The sequence below is a fragment of the Micromesistius poutassou genome (assembly GCF_964030765.1).
Source record: "Micromesistius poutassou genome assembly, chromosome: 19".
In the NCBI taxonomy this organism is placed as follows: Eukaryota; Metazoa; Chordata; class Actinopteri; order Gadiformes; family Gadidae; genus Micromesistius; species Micromesistius poutassou.
This window is the reverse complement of record NC_140289.1, coordinates 14,390,515-14,411,360: the sequence shown is the minus strand read 5'-3', so window position 1 is coordinate 14,411,360 and position 20,846 is coordinate 14,390,515. Positions and strand designations below refer to the sequence as shown.

Below are 20,846 nucleotides of genomic sequence, written 5' to 3'. Positions count from 1 at the left end.
CCTGCACTTCCTGCCAGGGCGGCCCCAGACTGACTGATGTCTCTCTGCTTGCGGCAGGCCGGCCGTTGGCCCCAGAGCCCTGCACTTAGGGGGGGGGGGGGGAGGGGGGAGGGGGCGGGGGGGGGGCACGCCACTCAACACACACCGGGCTGTGTCGCGCCGGGGGGGCTCGGCTGATTTACGGAAGTTCCTTCAAGACGGACGATTGATTGAACTGAAGGAACGTCGTCTTTATTTGTGTTTCGTTCCGATGAAAGACAAACGTGTGTGTGTGTGTGTGTCCGTCCTTAACGCTGCGTCTGCCGTCACGGCCGGGCGTTATCTTCAACATGCAGGCGCCGGTCTTTAGTGTGTGTGACCGTGCAGGTTTAGATGTGGAGGACTGCAACACAGACACACACACACGCACACACACGCACACACACACGTCAGAGCGGTGCTTCTTGAGGTTTCACGAGGCCCCGGCAGCAGGTTGGGTCTTCCTGCCGAGGGCAGCAGCAGAGCGACAGAGGCTGTCAGAGGAGACCACAGGGCTGTCATCCTGCTGTCTCGTCCTGTCATTAAGCCGGCTCCTCTGGTGCTGACGACACCAGTTGCATTTCCCCAGCGGCCCGCCGCGTCTCGTACCGCGCAGACCTCGGAAGTCCCGCCTCCGAGGCTCCGGTTCCCTCCGGCGGAGAAGTAAAAGCTGCGTCACGTTTTCAACGTCTACAACCGTTTCCACCTGGTTTCAACCGGCTTTTTGGGTTGTCGGTGGCGTTAAAGTAGCATTAATAATCGTTTACCTCTTTAACGGCACCGACGATCCAAAAACACGAAAAGGAAACTAGATGGAAAAAGTGTGTAGTTCAAAACGTGACGCAGCTGTCACTTCTCGCCGCCTACAGAGTTTGTTATGTACGATCATTCATAAACCCAAACATGTTATTTCAGATGTTACTTCAGATAGACATTTGACCGAGGGAACCGGAGCCTCGGAGGCGGGACTTATTCTTCAGAGGTCTATAACATGTCCCCCCCCCTCCTCTCCCCCCCCCCCCCCCCCCCCCCCACAGAGGTCTCCAAGAGGGCGGTGGGCCGGCGGGGCCACACCGTCTCAGAGATCCTCCGCGAGGAGCCGCCACGCCCCTCCCCCGGCGTCATCCAGCCCCCGCTGCGGCCGCTGCTCCGCCGCCCCTCCCCCGGCCCCCGCGCGTCCCCCCCGTACGCCGCGCCCCAGGCCCCCCCCTCCGCCGCCGCCGGCCGGTCGCCGGAGGCGCACTTTGCCCCGAAGCGTCGCCGCGAGGACGGGCCCGGCGGCGCGGCCCCCCGCCTCTACGCCGGCCTGAGGTACGGCCCCTACCTGCTGCCCCACGGCCCGCTCTGCCTGCCCTACCTCCTCTACAGAGACACGCCCCCTCCGCCGCCGCCGCCGGCCTCGGACCGCTACGGCCGCGCCCCGCCCTCGCGTCCGTCCTCCGCCGGAGCCCAAGAACTGGCCTTTGCCTTTGCCCCGTCGGAGCCCAAACAGGCGGACCCCGTGGTCCTAGTGCCCGGCGGCGGCGGCAGCGCGGACCGCCGCCACACGCCCGCGTTCGGCAGGACAAACTACCTCAGGCGTGACGGCGGCGGCGGCGGCGGCGGCGGCGGGGTTGAGGACACGGCGCCGGGGGCCGCCCCCCTCCGAGGGCCGGACGACCCGTCCTCCTGTTGGCCCCGGGGCGCGTCCCCGCCGGAGGGCACGGGGGCCTCCGGGGACCGCCTCCCCTCAAAGCCCACCGCCGCCATGCAGGGGGTCCGCCGCCAGGGGGAGGCAGAGGACGCCCTGGACCTGCGGAAGAGCAAGGCAGGAGGGGCCGCCGGCTACAAGACCCTGGCCTACCCGCTCACCAGGCAGAACGGGAAGATTCGCTACGAGTGCAACGTGTGCCGCAAGGTGTTTGGCCAGCTGTCCAACCTCAAGGTGAGTTCTGTCGCTCAGAGGTCGGGGATCAAACACGACGATCAGTCAAGAATGACCCACTGCCAAATAATGCTCCGTTTTGACTCTGGTAGGAAAGCATGTATACTAATGCGTTGACTTTTCAAGTACCTAGCATTAAGATGTACTTTGTGATTCATAAGAAGTCTATGTTAGTAGTATTTAGTGAACCTAAACCAAAACGAAGTCAACTTTGTTAGTTTGGGTTTGGTTTGCAAGTATGAATACTTACGTATTGATTTTTCACGCTCCTTGCTGTCATTAGGGCTACTTTATATTTAATATAAATAGGTAAACTATTGTAGTAGTAAGAAAAAAAAAATAAACACAAAGCTAGCTCACAGCAAGCTGATACCAGCGAGTAGTGAGTTTAAGGCCCCGTCCCAATACCTCCCCTAACCCTAGATCTTTGCCCTAACCCTAGATTTTGCGCGTTCTCGTGCAGGGGTAGCGTGTCCCATTACCGTAGGGAGCAAGGGGGAGTGCTATTTTGACCTTATAATCAACCCTCAAAACGTAGTGAGGTCCGATGCAGGCTTAAAACGAAGTGGAAGATTTACTGTTGAGGGCACTCCAAACCAAGTGGAGGTATTAAGGGGGGAGAAATGGGACAGGGCCTAAGTCAGGCTGCTTAACGGAGCGCTCTGTGGCAGGTCCACCTGCGCGTGCACAGCGGCGAGCGGCCCTTCCGGTGCCAGACGTGCACCAAGGACTTCACCCAGCTGGCCCACCTGCAGAAACACTTCCTGGTGCACACCGGGGAGAAACCGCACCAGTGCAAGGTAGGTACGCCCCCAGACACCTCCACCTTAAAGACATCCGCCACGTAGAAGTTGTACCTAATTGTGTAGCATGTACTTAATTGTGTTGTGCTTGCGTGTTGTGTAGCATGTACTTAGTTGTGTAGCATCTGCAGTAGCTAGCTATCACTGCTGTGTACGGGGAATGGGGTCAGCCTGGCTATTGTTAGTACTTGCACTTGGTTTTATGAACATCTTTACTGTACCGACGGCGACATATAGTTTCACTTCTTATGACAAATGTACTTATTGTAAGTCGTTTTGGATAAAAGCGTCTGCTAAATGCCCTAAATGTACATGTAAGTGTACAGCCACGTACATGTCTGAGGACACCCCTCAAAAATGATCCGTAGCACCCTTATGACCCTCTGAACCCCCCCCCCCCCCCTCCCCATGAAGGTCTGCCACAAGCGCTTCAGCAGCACCAGCAACCTCAAGACCCACCAGCGGCTGCACTCGGGCGAGCGGCCGTACCAGTGCAAGGCCTGCCCGGCGCGCTTCACCCAGTACGTCCACCTCAAGCTGCACCGGCGGCTGCACAGCGGGGAGCGCCCCCACCGCTGCCCCCACTGCCCGCGGGCCTACCTGCACCACTGCAGCCTGCGGGTGCACCTGCAGGGCTTCTGCCCCCTGGCCCCGCCCCCGCGCCGCGTCCCGCCGCCGCCGCCGGAGGAGCTGCGGCGCGTGGACGGCGAGCTCCAGCGCTTCGACCTCAGCGAGGCGGCCGAGAGGCTGGAGGCGCTGGCGGCGGACGGCGGGCTGCAGGGCGTGGACGTGGTGGGCCTGGTGCGGGCGGCGTGCGCGGCAGGGGGAGGGGGAGGGGGCGGCGCGCTGGAGATGATCTGCTACAGGGCGACGGTGGAGGAGTTGGGGTGCCGGGACGCCCCCGCCGCCAACGCCTCCTTCTACCCGCCGGAGGTCAAGCGGGAGTCGGCGGCGTGTCCCTGAGTCCCTGAGCCCCCCCCCCCCCCCCCCCGGGGGCAGGGCGAAGAGCTCGTCCACCAATCAGATCATCTATTACCTCGCTCTGTGAAAGACTTCTCATGAATGCCAGAATGCCTTGACAACCGTTGCTGTGAAGAAGTAGCCTTTAATGTAACAGTGGTCATTGTCCGAGACCCCATTGCTCTGATGATGTGTTTTTTTTTCTACTCGTTGTTAATTTATTGCAGGGTTTAATATGAATCGTTATTTTATAAAGACAGAGTTGGGATATTTTCACCCACAGGGATTTTTGTGTTTTTCTGGTATTTTGTATTGCTGTGAACTCTTCCTTAAGTAAACGAGATGTGGATTTAAAAAATGAGTGCTCCTCCTTATTGTGGTCATAATTCATGACCACATCTCTAATGCGTTCATGAACAAGAATGAACATCTGTAGATAATATCAGAATCATGACTAATATCAGATTCAGGATAACGATGAAGCCTTTGGCAGTGGGCAGAATGATAGTTTCAGGCTGCGATTCATTCAACCATGTGGGCGTGGGATCTTGTTTCTGAGCGTACTACTCACTACTCACTACTCAGAGTGAGCACACACTCCACATTATTCTGATGAATTCCCACGTCTGTGAGTTTCAATGTGAACAACACCCTCCAGAAAAGCTAAATGAAACTTAGTCAACAGCGCTTGAGTACAGACACCTTCACGCTGTGTAGGAAGATGCCTCTTAGATTAAAATGATTAATTCATGTGACTCAGATGGCTTGTGAAGATACCTTGGTATGGAACAACATGTGAAGATGCCAGCATCTGCATTCCCTGCATTCCGTATGACAGTATGCCTAATATGCTATGATACAGGCCATACTTCATTGTTGTATCGACTTTGGAGTATTTATCAATGAAGAACAGTGGCAGGTCATATTAAGTGTTAAACAGAAGTGTTTAAATGCAGCATGTTAATTCCTAGTCTTTTTACATCATTAAAATTATCAATAGTTAACGCTACCGATCAATATGATGAAGTTATATCGTGATTTGTGAAGTCTTTCAGCCATGTCGCCCAGGCCTAATGTGGACGCATGTAGTTTGAGGCACCAAGGAGAACATGAGGGAGCCGAGGGCCCGTGGAGCAGCAGGGGCCCCGTGGATGGACGTACATACAGCAGGGGCCCCGTGGATGGACGTACACACAGCAGGGGCCCCGTGGATGGACATACACACAGCAGGGGCCCCGTGGGTGGACGTACACACAGAGGCCCTGGAGGAAGTAGTCGTGGCAGCAGCATGGCAAGTGGACTGTCATGTTAATGAAGGAATTGTTTCAAACACACACAAGATGACTGAGACACGCTTTTAGTTGAACAGAGTTCAAATATAATATAAAAGAAAAACTTTTTTTTTACTTTGAATATTGTTATTGAAAACTATGAGGGACTGCAGGCAAAGGCAAGTAGGCTATTACATATATGTAGGCCTATGTGAGGTGCAATGGTCCAGTAAAATGATGGCTGCCCAGTCTCCATATATATATACACATATAAACACACATAGGAAACTGCATATTTTGCATAGCCGCTCTACTACAATCAGAAGGTGACCATGACCCTAGCCTGGAAATGCAGACCCACATCTAGAAAGCTGTAGGGTCTGGCAACGAGTGATGAAAACGGCCCGACTCGAGGGGCGGCCCCAAGCATGCATTTGAAAATATCACTGCACGCAATTGGATAACACTACGACCAATCAGAAGAATACAAGGGGTGACGTATCCAGACCAGCGGAGCTAACCAATAGATAAGACTCTTGCCGTATCCGGTCGGTAAAACATCAACGCTTTTGGCCCGCCTATATCAGATACACCGATGTGATTGGTTAGTGTTCTGGGAGAGGAGCATCGGGGAGTGAGTATATTGCTCGTTCCCAGAGTGACTCGCTGAGCAAATTGAAAATGTTCTCTCGCGAGAACTCGATTTCCAGGGTACCATGACCCATCATCCATCATGGACGTACCTCGGTCCAGGTGATCGTTGACTCACACACAAACTCACTGCTTCTACCCTTTAATCCGATACAGGAGGCAGATCAAGAGAAACGTCCACGGTTCAGAATGTATCTGATGTGATTGGTAGAACAAAACAATCATAAATATATGGACTTTAATACATATACTTTTTTTTGTACATTAAACATCTATTTTAAGGCCCCTTAATAGAAGAATAACTGTGCAACCGACTTAGAGAACATAAAAATAACATCAGCATTTTCTTTAGGATATTCAAACACAAATATCGGACAAATGTTTATGGTATTAAAGTAGAAAAATCTTGTTCCGGGTAAAAAGACAAAAAAGAAATCCCCTGATTATGTTTCCTTATAAAACATGTTACAAAAAACATAAGTGCGTCTGACGATGAAAAAGTAATATTTTGATCATTTCAATTAAATAAACAGTACACACAAACGGCATGTTTTGGCAAAAGCAGAAGTGAACAGTATACCAGTAAACCTATTTTTCATCAACAAAAATACCTCCATATATATATATATATATAGAATTCCCGTTGTAAAAGTTAAAATAGATACAAATTAGTCTTAAAACTGTAGGAGTGTGATTCCATGGCATGTGCAATAGCAAGCTAACCATAGCCACCGCCGGACCACAGCCTGACTCCACAACCGTCCCAGTGCTGTGGGCCTCTCTCTCTCCCTCTCTCCCTCTCTCCCTCTCTCTCTCTCTCTCTCTCTCTCTCTCTCTCTCTCTCTCTCTCTCTCTCTCTCTCTCTCTCTCTCCCTCTCTCCCTCTCTCTCTCTCTCTCTCTCTCTCTCATTGCCAGTCCTTATCGTCCTCGTCCTCCGGCTCCGACGACTCCTCCCTGCTGCTGCTGGCCTCCTCTGGCTCCGCCCCCGGGGTCCCTTCCACGCTGTCCCCGCCCCCGGGCGCCGCTAGGGCTACCGCTGTCGCTATGGCTGTGGCCGAGGCCACTGCGGCGCCCGCCTGGACCTCCACCTCCTCCTGCTCCTCCTCCTCCTCCTCCACCTCCTCCTCCTTCCTGGCCTGGGCGGCGGCGGCGGCGGTGGTGGCGGCGGCAGCGGCGGCGGCGGTCCGCTGCTCCTCCTCCTGCTCCCTGAGGCGCAGGGCGGCCGCCTTCTTCTCCTGCTCGGCGTGGCTCTTCATGTGGGCGCTGCGGCTCTTCACCTTGGTGAACACCCTGCAGAGGGGGGCGGGGGGGGGGGGGGGTGGGAGGGAGAGAGAGAGGGAGGGAGAGAGGGGTGTGAGGCTAGGGGTGACGCTAGAGGCCGCTCAGCCTTCAAGACAAGGCTTCACCGTTACCGATGGTCCTCTGGACACTTTATGAGGACATAGATCCAATATTCAGGGACTGTCTGAAACACGTCCACCACCCTCTGTAGGTCCAGGCTGGACGTACGTCGTGTGGATCTGATAAACATGAGCGCAGGTTTTAAACTGCGGCAGGAGTAGAAAGGTCCAAAGTGGCTCTGTGTGTTGGAAAGAGTTTCCCCGCAGTGTGTGAGGAGTGGCCTTGCTGTCACGGCTCTTCACGGAGGTTTTGTGTGAACGTTCTGCCCTCTAGTGGCGTGTAACCGTAAATCCACGTGTATGTTAAATAGTAGGAGTGGTTCACTATTTAGTTTGTGATTTTTAATTATTGAACATTTAAAATGGACAGTGTTTGGTATACGCAGCATCACTACACACACACACACACACACACACACACACACACACACACACACACACACACACACACACACACACACCTGCTGCACTTCTTGCAGGGGAAGACCCCCTCGGGGTCCTGGGAGGGTTTGGAGGGGGCGCGGCTCTTCCTGCCGGCCGTCTCTGGGCGGGGCTTGCGGGGGGCGGGCGCGGGGTGGGCCTGGGGGTGGGCGGCCTTCTTCAGGCCCTCCAGCCTCTCCATCATCACCATGGAGCCCGCCTGTGCATTGGGAGGGGGGGGGGGGGGGGGGGGGGGGGGGGGGGGATCATATAACCAGCTGTAGAGACACCAGCCGTGCAGCCTCGCCAGCTTCACTCTAGGGCTGTCAACGAATGTTCTAAATTTGAATATATATTCCAATAGTTTTTAAAAACAGACATTCGAAGGTGAAAATTAATATTCAAATGTGGAAAAACACAAACACACACACCCAGCGCGGCTGTCTGCTTTGCGAGTGGCCGCACTGCACTTCAGTTAATGTTAGATTTGTTTCAGTCACTGAATGAAGCCTGCCGTGTTTGGGACAAGAGTCGGGACCTTAAATTGCTCGCACAAAACTCTTGATCAGCACTCAGCATTTGTTTATTGTTGTTGTCAGAGAGAGAGAAAAAGAGAGCAAGCGGTCTTGGCCATTAGTTCATTTACTTATTTTTGTGTAGGTAATATGTTGTCAAATATGTTTAAACTTAAATAAACTACCTATACAAGTAGTTATGTCTCGTGTTAGTTTGTCCCGTTATTGACGTAATGCGAGTCATTGACATAATGTGCAAATATAGATATTCAAATAGTTTGAATTATATGCGTTTTTTTTAGGGGTAATATTTGAACGTCATTTTTGAGCAATTTTGACAGCCCTACTTCACACACAGACACACACAAGGGATGCAGCTATTTTACTACGCAGGCAAAACTTGTTTTCCAAACCAATCTGAATACAACTCCCTGGATGCCTCTCGTTGTCTGATGTTGTTCACCTGTCCGTGCCGGCCAGCCCCAAGCACGTACTTTGAATGCAACGTCTCCGCTCCCCCTTATAAAACCACACACACACACACACACACACACACACACACACACACACACACACACACACACACACACACACACACACACACACACACACACACACACACACACACACACACACACACACACACACACACACACACACACAGAGCACTTTGCCCTGCGCAACGTGCACGTTGAACTTGGAACTAATAAAAAGGGTAGGAGGCGATTAAGATATCATCTTCTTCTAATTCTACTTCCTTCATGTTGAGGAAGTCAAAAGTCTGTGAGTGGGCGACGCGCCTCCGCTAAATGAACGCCAAGGCAACTTATCTGTTCACAACACGAGGACAACGTGCATGTGCCTTCAGGTCAGCAACTGCATTCAGTTTGACAGAACACAGAGGCTACCGTCGGCCTAACATGCTATAATATAAGCTAATGTACGTTAAGTAATAGAAAACACCTCTGAAATCAAACAGTCTGTGTGGAGTCGTGGAGCCGTGGGGTCTGATTACACGCGGCTGTCATCATGACTAAACCCTGTCGTTAAACACCATGCACACGCGCCTCACTGATACATGTCTTGTGAAACATGTGACGACGCTTTTCAGTGTCTAAACCAAATGCAGCAACATTCAATTGTGCAGCACAAAGTCTGCAAGAAGCACTCTGAAGCAGCAGAGCACTGGTCCAGGTCAACGTGGCTCTATCGGTGATCACTGAGGGAACCGGACCTGGGTTCTCCTCTCCGTCTGCCCCACCTTAGTGCCATTGGTTCAGTGATTTGGTTCAGTTAACATCGCCAGGCTTGGCCCGCGGATCCTAAGAGTCGCTCCACACTCAAGATTGCTTTATTATTAGTAACAAAGTAATATCAAATGATACAGATAGATGTATATCTCCATGTGTGTGTCAGGGTACACAAGGGGCCTCAAAGGGAGTGAAGCGTTCTCGTTTCCCAACCAGATAAGCTGGTTTTTCCTTTTGACAGATTGACACAATATTACAAAGAATGCGTTCTGTCGATCTCTACTAAAAGTGCACTCATAACAACACCCTAAACCATGAATCATGGAGCTTCCTGGTAGAGGGAGGGTTTCCAGTTGCAGTAACAGGCAGTACCTCCCGTTCCACGTCTCCTGTTCTTAAACCAATCCCTCATTCTGGTACGGCACAGGGTAGCACAGTGAACCACCGCACAGAGCCGCAGCGGAGGAGCAGAACCACGGAGAGGCTTTTCAACATGTTTCAGGACGGAGTAGCCATGTACCAACAAGGACAGCACAACCACGACAACAACTCCCACTGTACCGCTGGTGATTTTCTCCTAAGGGGGATTAATTAAGGACTATCTTATCTTATCTTATTTCAATTGCAATGTTTCCTTGTGCAAACAACAGTATGTTTCAGGGCAATTTGATAAATATCCTTTTCTTTAATCGTCGCTAATGCAGACTCAACCATTTTGCGTAGCTGAGCTACCTCGAGGGCTCTTAAAAAAGGTTGAGGCCGCGTGCTGAATGAGAGCAGACTTTGTATGGCCTGCTCGGATGCCGAGAGATGACCTTTTGGAGCCAATCAGAAGCTCAACGCCAGACGAGGCGCAGCTGGTGCACTTACATAATCATGGGCTTGGAGCGACTGAGTGACCCGTGCCAGGCCGCCATCGTGGATCTGATCGTAGGAGTCTCTGTCCCTTTGGTCCTCCCGTTCCAGCTGTGCACGAGGGACACACCGTGCACAAAGTCCATGATTAGAAGAAATATTTGAATTATTATTATTATTTTTTTAACCAAAAACAAGTTTTCTCCATCTTGTCACAAGCACTGTGGGGACAGTGTTTACAAAGCAAGTTGGACTCACTATAAATGTGTGTAACTTAGATTATGTCTGTACAGGGATAGGCTCACACTTTCATTAAATCTAAAACCAGTGTTTGTTTTTTTTAGCTGTTAGCGTGCCAAAATCTACCTTAATGTCCGCCGCGGCCTCCGCACTCTTCTCGGGTGAATCTGGAGGGCCGTAGGTGGGGGCCCCGTTGCGACCCATCTTGATCTGCTTCTTAAAGGTGTAGTAGAACTCCACGCACTGGCACACCGTCTTCGTCTGCACCTTCAGAGTCATCCAGAGAAAGTCACACGTCATTTATTTGGGCCGTTTAGCAGCGCTGCTGCCGTTTCTCTGTTCTGACCAATCACACGCAGGCAGCAACCGCCTGTACGCACAGATGTCTGCCCTAGCGGTTCGTACGGCCGTTTGGGGAGCACTCCGAGCGTACGAGCCGTCTGCTCTCGTCGTTCGAGTCGTGCGTCGGTTGGTCAAAGCGAAAACAGCGACGATGTTTGGCCAATGTTCCTTTAGTTTACAAATGAACGAGTTTCAACAACTTTTCTATGTTTAAAGATGACGTTAATATTATACTGTGATGCAGACGGATATAACAGTGGTAATAATATAACTCTCTCATTTTATACAACAATAATCATTATTAAATGAGTATTAATAAGAATATTCATAATATAGGGCTACATTTGTTGCAGAGGCTGTAGAATAACTGCAGACTGAGTGTGCGTCAGAACGCAGTCACAGGTTATGTTAAATTAAGTCTTGTTGATTTAAGATTGTGGCGATACAGCTCTTGAGGGTTGACAGAGACGTCCATGAGACGTGGCTGTAGATGTGTGTAGGTTTTCTGAGGTGCGTGTACAAAACACGTCCATCTAGACCTGAGCCAGTCCTCGGTGGCACTGCTCACTGTGCGCTTGCCCAAACTGCCTTATAACCTATACTATTAGGTTACTATCACTTTAATCTTGTTAAACGTGACATGATTCAGATTTTGGTTGACAGTGGCTATATCAACCCCTGATACTGCATTGACACAGGTTTCGCCTTCATTGCCAAGCCGTCTTTTGTAATGTTACAAAACGTTTTCTTTAATACCAGGCACTGAGTGGCTTCAACGGAAACCACATTCGGAATGACAGAGGGAAACTGTGAAAAAGAATTTCCCTAAGGGGAAACTAATAAACTAACTAACGTTCACATCAAATCGATTCTCATTTATGAACAGGAGGCGTTTACATGTTTACAGATCACCTTTAGTCCTTTACCATTACTAATGAGCATTAGCTGAATCTGACTTGTACTTTTTTGTATGTATAAAGGGTTTAAAACTTAGTTAAGTTAAAAGCCAAGCAAAAATGATGCATATGCTCTCAATTTTGATCGGCCATTTTACATAGAAAACACAGAAAAAACAAACTTTTCTTTAAGTACTTGGCAGTATCCAGTGAATAGACTGTATATAGACAAACAATACACATGTGCCATCTAAAAGTGACGACGTTAAAGTGGGGCCATAAAGGTATTAGGTAGCCATAGCGATTTTAGACATAACAAACAGTGAATCGAGGGGACAGTGATTTAAAAGACATAATAACAAGCGAGAAAAAACGCGTGCGCATACCAGTTTCTGCACCATGAAGAAGTCCTTCCTGTAGGCAGAGATCCCCTTGTTGAAGTAGCGCTTCTCTGCTGCAGTCCAACAATCTGATCCTGAGCGGAAACACAGCGGCAGTCAGCAGAGGCCTGCTCTGTCAGTGCGCTCTTAATGTGGTAGGAGAGGGGCTGTTGGTCAGCAGAGGCCTGCTCTGTCAGTGCGCTCTTAATGTGGGAGGAGAGGGGCTGTTGGTCAGCAGAGGCCTGCTCTGTCAGTGCGCTCTTAATGTGGGAGGAGAGGGGCTGTTGGTCAGCAGAGGCCTGCTCTGTCAGTGCGCTCTTAATGTGGTAGGAGAGAGGCTGTTGTGTGCAGGAGGGGGAGGGCTCTCAGGGAGAGGGCCCCGAGCAGGTTAATGTTTAGGAGACATGAGGCTGACCACACTGCTTCTTCCCACTAAGTCAACATGTGTGCTCTTCTTAATGTGTGTTTTTATGGCAGCGTTTCACAGTAAAGTGGCTTGTTGAAGAGAGGGAACGGAATAAGAGCAGAGGAGCCTTGTAGCGAACCTGGGTGTCTTCTTCTAAGGCGTACAGGCCTACACGGTGAGTCCAGTTAACCACGACACACGCCTTCTTACCTGAGTAGTGATAGTCGGCCATGTGATGGCCTTTGGGGAAGACCGGCTGGTCCTGCAGTAAATGTTTCAGTGTTTCCTTAAGGAGAAAAGGCAACAAAATGGATTATTTAACCGTTAAGGAGAAATAAAAACGCAGCTGCATAACAATCAGACCAGTTCACCAAATACAAAAGAACTGAATCACAACAGCCCCTTTAAGAGGAGAAGAGCTACGGGTCCAACGACTCACAAGGACGTTCCCTCCGCATTGATGCAAACAGTGTAGCGCCAGCTCCTGATTGGTCCCCCCGCCCCGGAGCACGCTGGAACAGGCCAGGCTCATGAAGTCCTCCACTGGGTCCAGATGACAGCAGACGGGGGGGGGGGGGGTGGAGAGAGAACGATGGCAAAACGATAAGATAACGACATGATGACATCCTTACGCTAAGATGCTACCGCTAAGCTACTCACGGTAGTCGGTCTCGTCCTGGTGGCCGGGCGGCTCCGCCTGGGGCAGCCACAGCAGGTCAGCGCGGTGCGGGTCCTGCTGCTGCTGGCCGGGGTCCTGCAGCAGCTCGGGGACCTCAGCCTGGTACTGCTGGCCGATGTTGATGCGCCTGCCGCAAGAAAGCGTCCTCAGTGAAGGGCTCAGTGGGGGGGCAGCGGACTGACTACAGAGCTGTTCACTAATGGACCTGATCACCGTGATTGATTCTGACTCTAGTTGTTCTCTGACACACGTGCACGCGCACACACACACTGCGCACACATACACACGCGCGCGCACGCCTGCGCACACATACACACAAGCGTGCACGCACGCACGCACGCACGCACACGCACACACACACACACACACACACACACACACACACACACACACTTAGCATAGTGCAGCATTGTGTGGATGTTGCGTCATCGTGTTACCAAACATATTTCGACATCATGTTACCAACCGTATTGTGCGCTACTTTGTGGTACTATACTTGTGCTGCAAACTTGGACCCTGTAGTCATCTACCAGATCTCAGGTCTTCTAGTCTCAGAGGGGGGAGGGGGGGGGGGGGGGGGGGGGGGGGTTTCGTTGTATTGACTGGTGACAACTCACGGGTCAAAGCTGACAGCTGTTGCATCGGTAATCAAAGGCAGGACTGGCGGCGTGCGGTCTGAACTGACTGGAGAACACAGAAAGGAGGCAGCCCATTTAGACACATCCCTAGGGTCTGGAACCAACACCCAGTCACCCAGATACCAGTCTGGGGAAGGTCAAGTGGACCATCCCTGAGACTAGTTCCCATGGTTAAAAAAAAATTATATATATATATAATTTTTTTTTTGTATGTGTATATATATATACATACATACATACATACATACATACATACATACATACATACATACATACATACATACATACATACATACATACATACATACATACATACATACATACATACATACATACATACATACATACATACATACATACATACATACATACACACACACACACACACACACACACACACACACACACACACACACACACACACACACACACACACACACACACACACACACACACACACACACACACACACACACACACACACACACACTCTTCAATAATTAATGATTCAAAATCATTAATAATATATGAATACAAAATATAATATACAAACAGTTTTGTTTTTTTCATTCTGTATATTTATACATTCAAAATCTTTATAGGACACATTTATCGACAACCAGCATGGCTTTACAAATCACAAAGTAGATGGCAGCAAACAGAATCTGAAAAAACCTAACCTGACGCCCTTCATATCCATCTATCTTATATCTGTACAGCAATAAAACCAATACCACTATCTCCCTATCTCAGTAAGTAGTTAATAACTCATGTGAACAGAGCCGTTCCTTTCAGACATTTCAGATCCCCAAGCACCAAGAGGGGAGGCGTAGCGGGGGGGGGGGAGATGCGGTTGCCATGGCGACACTCACCGGAGCGCAGGAGGCTGCGTGCCGACGACTTGGGCGTGGCCGGCGGCGCCAGGGTGGGCGGCGCCAGGGTGGGCGGCGCCAGGGTCAGCGGCGGCGGCGGCAGGGTCGCCGTCGACGACGGCGGCAGCAGCAGCGGCGGGGGCGGGCCGCCCTGGTTGCCCGCGGCGATGTTGGACAGGAAGGTGGAGAAGTAGAGGCCCGAGCCGCCGCGCACCGGCGACAGGATGGGGGGCGGCGTGTAGGGGGGCAGCGCCAGCGGGTGGTCGGGCAGGCTGCGGACAGGCGAGCGCAGGTGGCTCTGGTAGGGCGTGATGCTGGAGTAGACGGAGGGCGCGATGTAGGTGGACAGCTTGGGCGGCGGGATGAAGAGGGGCTCCGGCCGCGGGCGCTTCGACCGGCCCTTGGCCCGGGCCTCGTGGTCGTCGTCGTCCTGCGGAGGAGAACGTTGGAGAACGTTGGAGAACGTTGGAGAACGTTGGAGGGCGTTGGAGGGCGGAGGAGGGCAGAGGAGAGGCAGGAGGATACACTGACGACGGAGTACAGGTGAATACCTGACGGAGTACAGGTGAATACCTGGGCTCTCACTAGGGGGGTCGTTATACTCTAGAGCAGGGAAACCAAGGCCAAGAGAAACTTAAAGACCATGGAAGTATTTGGTTCTCAATAGCGTTAAAAAAACGATTAAACATTTCTGAGCCATTTACAGGAAACTAAAGTTAAGAAGATTATTTAGTTTTACACCAGAATACGCCTTAACCAGGGAATGTCAAATGATTAATTAACATACACTAAACGCAATCACGGGCCGTATTTTTAGACAACATTTTGAGTGGCAGTTCGTTGAGGGATACAGGGACTTTGCGTCCATTAGCATTAGCATTGTTTGTACGCCTGTTTGCTTAGTGCTCAGCCAACCAAGATCCCGCCCGCATCTCACGAGGTGATCCCCCCCGACACACACGACCACACAGAGACGAGGACCCCTGTTGGGTCCTAGTGAGACACTGAACCAAGGTGACCTCCTCCCACCTGAGCCGAGCTCTCCGAGAGCGAGCCCCTCAGGGAGCGGCGGCGGGCCACGATGACGGACAGCTTGTGGTCGCTGTGGGCGGGCCGCTGGTGGTGGTGGTGGTCGCCCGGGTCCAGCCTCCCTCTCCAGGGGCTCCCCAGGGTCCCCTGAGCCCCGGACACGGGCACCGACACGGGGATGACCAGGGGCCCCATGCCGCCCGCCTGCTTGGCCGCGGGGACCCCGTCCTCCCCCAGCTTTGGAAACAAAAGGAGGAAGAAGGAGAAGATTGAGGAAGTGCATTAAGGGATGAGAAGGCAGAGTCAGAGGAGGAGGACGCAAAAGGGGAAGATGGGAAGAAAGTGGTTCTTTTTCATTTGCACTATTTCATAATGGTGTTGTTGTGCGTTTATTAACACACACTATATACACAGTTCACAATGTACACAGTACAACATTAAAGTAACAGTTGCACTGTTGTGATCATCATTACTTCAATTGTGGATTGCGGAATCAATTCGTGCCAACCGTGCAGGATATAATAGCGCAGTCGGACTCTCCGACGGAGAACAAATCAAAAGAAACCACACCGGCGGTCCGCGTACAACACAAGAACGACAAAAAAAAAAGAAGCCTCTTCAATCTTCAGCGCAACCTCTGATTAATCCTTCCCAGTCCTAACTACAACAAATTGAACAATACATAAAGATAACACATTAAGAACTCTATTCCTATTCCACTTGTCTTGAGGAGACTCTGCTTTGTTCCATCGCCACTCAATGAAAACCCGTTTTTTTGGAGGCAGCAGCGGGGCAGTGTGCGTGGGAGTCGGACTGGGCAGGGCTGACGCCACCCAGGGCCCCTCCCAGGGCCCCTCCTAGGGCCCCTCCCAGGGCTCTGCACAACCATTGCGAAGAGCCTGAGGAATGTGGAGGTGTGCAGACATGTCACAGCAGCGGAACACAGGAGTGCGCACACACACACACACACACACACACACACACACACACACACACACACACACACACACACACACACACACACACACACACACACGTATGCTTTTTGCATTACCCCGCTGTGCTGAATGACTGGCGACAGAACGTGCGTCAATAAGAAAGTGTGCGCAAGAAATATCTTGTTCACAATAGTTTTGTTCAAGTGCACTGACTGAACTATTGACAACTATTTGGGGGAAGAGGTCTAGTCCTCCAGACCTGGAGCTTCCATGTTGCATGACTTCTGTAAGGAGGTAAACGTTCATGGCAGTAATGGAAACAAAAATAAGAGCAATTCACTCAATAATGATTCTAGAATTATTCCATGAAGACAGTTGTAGTTTCAGTCATACCAGTTTCAATGAAAAGAAAAGCATGACAGCTGACAGCTGCAACGCATTAAACAAATGAATCACCAGGCTCGGGGAAAAGGTTTGGTCCATACAAAGTTCTGCATTTGAAACAGGCCTCTTCCTCTTTCTCTTTCTTGGGCTGGTGGCAAACAAGACGGCTTTACCATCGTCTCATTAAGATAATAAATGGTTTGAAGAACGTTTTTTAATTCCCCCCCCCTCCAATATAACCATATACGTTTACTATCTCCTCATGTATGCAATATCAGATGTGTCCTTGTGGAGCAGAACGTTAACTAGACAACAAAGAAAGATCTCACAGATGTGGTGCTGGTGGAATAAGGAGCACATGCCTTTACTGGTTTCATGGGACTGATTTAAAACGAGTTTTCCAGAGAGGCACCCCGCAGAGAAACACTAAAACGTGCAGTATCACATCAGGGTACGCTATAACACCAGCCACAATGAACACACTAATTAAGCGCATTGTTCTCCTTACCTTGCCGCCCCGGGGGGGCAGGGACTCCCGCTCTGACGCCTGCTGGGCGAGGGTCTCCAGGTTGATCTCCTTGGACGCCCGCCTCCTGCGCCGGGTGCTCTGGATCACGCCCCCGGTGGTCAGCTGTCCCTCCGCCCCCGCCGGCAGCCCGTTCTTGGAGAGCGGTGGCGGCGGGGGGGTCCAGGGCTCGTAGGCGCCCGGGGACTGCCCGTCCCTGGAGAGGCGTCGGGAGCGGCGTGGCGGGACGCTGGAGCCGCCCGCCGCCCCGGCCCCGCCCGCCGCCCCGGCTCCAGCCCCGCTCGGGGGCTTGGAGCACAGCACCTTGTCGGGGGACAGCTCCACCGTGGCCGAGGAGTCGCCGCCGCTGGAGTGGACCTCCGCGTCCTGCCGCTGACCCGCGCCGCCCGCCGCTTGGAAGGTTTCTTTCTGAGCGCCGGCGGCGGACGCGCCGTGCTCGGGGGACTGGTAGGACTGGAAGTTCTGGGTCGGCTTCTGCTGCCCCTGCAAATGCACCGTCTCTGGCGGGGCAACGTGTTGTGGCTGTAGCTGCTGCTGCTGTTTCTGCTGCTGCTGCTGCTGCTGCTGCTGCTGTTGGTGCATTTGTTGGAGCTGTTGCCTCCGCTGTTGCTGTTCATACTGCTGCTGCATCTGCTGCATGTGTTGCTGCTGTATTTGATGCTGCTGCTGCTGCTGCTGCATTTGGTGCTGTTGTTGCACATGTTGCTGCACATGCTGCTGCTGTTGTAGCACATGGCGATGATGCAGTTGTTGCTGCTGCTGCTGCTGGTGGTGCATTTGTTGATGTTGCTGCTGCTGCTGCTGCTGCTGCTGCTGCTGCTGTTGCAGCTGTTGCTGGAGGAGCTGGTGTTGGCTCTTAGGTTGCTCTGTGTAGCCGAGGCCAGGCAGGGCCTTGTTGAACACAGGGTAATATCCAGGGGGGAACTGCTGTTGCTTGGCAGGCCTGAAGGTCGTCTGGAAGGGCTGCAGCACGGAGCCAGGCATGTTGTGGGAGGCAGTGTGGGGCTGACCCTGGATGTCTACCCCTTTATTGCCATGTTGTTGAAAGGTCTGGAGCTGAGCCTGGTGCCACTCCAGTCCCCTCACCTGGGCCTGGGCCTGGACCTGGGCCTGGACCTGGGCCTGGACCTGGGCCTGGACCTGGGCCTGGACCTGGGCCTGGGCATACACCTGAGGGACCTCTCTGTAAACCTCCACAGATCCGGGGGGCTGAGCCTCCGCGGCCCCCATCTGCACACCCCCCACATCGTGGCCCCCTTTATGGAACGCTGTCTGGCCCCTAACTCCACCTGGGTAGGTAGTAAAGTTTGGCCCCCAAGTGGGGACTGGGGCGTCCTGAGACCAGCCAGAGCCCTGCAGGGGGTCCTGGTGCATCCACTTTACTGGGGCGGCCTGCTGGTAGTGGAGGCGACCTTGTGCCCCTTTGTCTGGGTTGTAAATCCCAGCGCTGCTCCCAGAATCGTTAAGGTTTGACTCCAGAGCAGGGGGAGCAATCCCATAATAGTTATCCTGGGAGGACTGCACAGCCTCTTTCATGACGGCAGCCCTTGGCCGGCCACTCTTGTCAGTACTCACTTTATGTTGAACAGGAAGGCTCATAGTGATGCTCTGCCACTGGGAAAATAGCAAATTCTGAGCAGTTCCGGGGTTGTGGCCTGTGCAAGGCCCCCCGACGTCCCGGGAAGGAGTTCTGTCTTGCTTTGTTTAATTGTGTGAACCGAGGTACTCGGGAGGAAATATAAATCCCAAAGGAAACGACCAAGGGTGGAGAGCACACACCCCTCCGTCCAAAATCACATCTGAGGTCTGCTGTCCATCTCCGTTACTCCGAGTAAGGGCCTTGGACCTTTAAAGGAAAAAAAAATAAGTGACATTGTTTTCCCATTGATATGAGGAAAAAGGGTTTCCAATTGTCGGCAACGAGGTGGAAAATTGAGGCCTCTACAAATCTCCCCCCCCCCCCCCCCTTAATAAGAAAGGAAAAATTACGTGGACATATAAGTATCCTCGAGATGACTACAAATCGTGCGCAAAAGCCGCTAGATCTCCCATTTTCTCTTTAATCAAATACACAAAGTTTAAGCACGAAGTTTAAGCTCCAAGTTTTGGATACGACAGTGAGACGGCCGCTGTGCAACGCTGCACTTTGGCACATACAGGAAACGTCCAACCGCTTAGGATCAGACAAGCGAAAGTCAAGAATATATGTAGTCCTAACATCAAGAGTGGTCTCAATATAGAACGTGTGCACGGTGAATCCAACTAATAAACGAAGTGTAACTTAACACAGAGCGTGTACCTTTCTCAATGTTGCACAGAGGCATTCCACGAGTTCCACGGAACTGCAACTTTGGTTTCGATCAGAGTCGACAGCATGCAGCTCCATGACGGGAGTGTGCGCAACAAATGTCATAACAAAAGTCGAACTTTCCCTCGAGTTGAGGATCTCCCTGCGTTGAGATCATGACGAAATGCGTTTCATAATAAGAACGGATCAATCGCGCGATTAACAATGAAGTTATAATGTTGCACTCTGTACGTCCGTAAAAAGAAAACACTACCAGGAAAACATGTCTAACACAACTTTCACCCCCTTCAGCGAGGGAAGCACGCAGTGACAGTGTCAGTTTCTTTATGCATGCAACGACGTACTCGCGTTCATCGAAACGTGACGCAATCGATCCGCCCCGGTGACTTACTTATTTCATATAAATACGAACATTGGAAACATTTTGCAAAATACGCAGAAATCTGCATAATCGAACGCATCGCCTCACCCCAAACAGCTCCACCGCACACACACAGTGTGACCCGATCCGGGGGTTTGACCACGCCTCTCTCCACGTTTGACCACGCCTCTCTCCACATTCGGCCACGCCTCTCTCCACATCCGTATACGTTTGTTTCCCTGACACAGTGGCCCGTAAACGGGGTTGTTATTATTAGCAGAACCAGAACCTGAATCTGAATTACTTACTTACTGGAATATCTTATTGTACAAGTACACATGAGTAAAATACTTTGGGTTTGGTTTCTCAACAGCCACATAGCAGCAACAATATAAAGATAAAGATAGGTAAAAAATTGAAATATGTAAAAAAAAAAAAAAAAAAGTAGCAGCATAGATCACTATAATAATAATAAAATAAAATAAAGTATGTGATAATAATGTTATACTAAGACAGTGGTAGTAAGTATTGAGGTGTAGTAAAGTGTAAAGAGGGCTCTGACTGAGGACTGGTTTTCTCAACACTATTGAATGTATTCATTGTTACATCATTTTTTGTCACTGTTTAGTCACATTCTTAAACATGTATAATGTTATCCCGGCTCAAATAAAGACGTTGTTATTCAATGACGTTATTGTTCACATTCCTAGATGCCGTCAGAAGCCCATGCTTTAACTGGTCCCAGTAAATGCAGTACGGCAAAGTATCTATTTAAGGCT

General features: G+C 51.3%; 2 protein-coding genes across 4 annotated transcripts in view; one reads left to right on the top strand and one right to left on the bottom strand.

The window, feature by feature from the left end:
• LOC311364354 (uncharacterized protein) overlaps positions 1-3,708 on the top strand; it is a gene marked incomplete at both ends in the record, with an annotated part of 9,075 nt that extends 5,367 nt beyond the window's left edge. The window contains 3 exons of the mRNA XM_084484329.1: positions 1,056-1,942; positions 2,614-2,742; positions 3,160-3,708. Coding sequence (XP_084340455.1) covers positions 1,056-1,942; positions 2,614-2,742; positions 3,160-3,708 — 1,565 coding nt within the window. The remainder of the gene's footprint in view (positions 1-1,055; positions 1,943-2,613; positions 2,743-3,159) is intronic.
• A 2,059-nt stretch (positions 3,709-5,767) lies between these two features.
• Positions 5,768-20,294, bottom strand: mideasa (mitotic deacetylase associated SANT domain protein a). 3 transcript variants are annotated; one of them, XM_084484106.1, is made up of 13 exons: positions 20,176-20,294; positions 17,381-19,244; positions 15,551-15,787; positions 14,522-14,951; positions 13,629-13,695; positions 12,993-13,138; positions 12,772-12,875; positions 12,543-12,618; positions 11,933-12,021; positions 10,435-10,575; positions 10,084-10,179; positions 7,490-7,668; positions 5,768-6,918 (listed from the first exon to the last, which is right to left on the bottom strand). In XM_084484106.1, the coding sequence occupies exons 2-13, from the start codon at positions 18,995-18,997 to the stop codon at positions 6,534-6,536; spliced, it is 3,567 nt and encodes a 1,188-aa protein (XP_084340232.1). In that variant the 5' UTR covers positions 18,998-19,244; positions 20,176-20,294; the 3' UTR covers positions 5,768-6,533. The 3 variants fall into 3 exon arrangements, with proteins under 3 accessions (XP_084340232.1, XP_084340231.1, XP_084340233.1); XM_084484105.1 differs by having other exon boundaries at positions 19,698-20,176; XM_084484107.1 differs by lacking the exon at positions 20,176-20,294 and adding an exon at positions 20,098-20,172.
• Between the last annotated feature and the right edge of the window lie 552 nt (positions 20,295-20,846).

Bases quoted from the DNA above. Each gene is read 5' to 3' on its own strand.
- mideasa (XM_084484106.1), bottom strand. From the start codon at position 18,997: ATGAGCCTTCCTGTTCAACATAAAGTGAGTACTGACAAGAGTGGCCGG. The intron at 15,788-17,380 runs GTAAGGAGAACA...TTGTTTCCAAAG, and splicing joins TGCCCCCCCGGGGCGGCAAG to CTGGGGGAGGACGGGGTCCC. The intron at 13,696-14,521 runs GTGAGTGTCGCC...TGTGTTCTCCAG, and splicing joins ACGCAGCCTCCTGCGCTCCG to TCAGTTCAGACCGCACGCCG.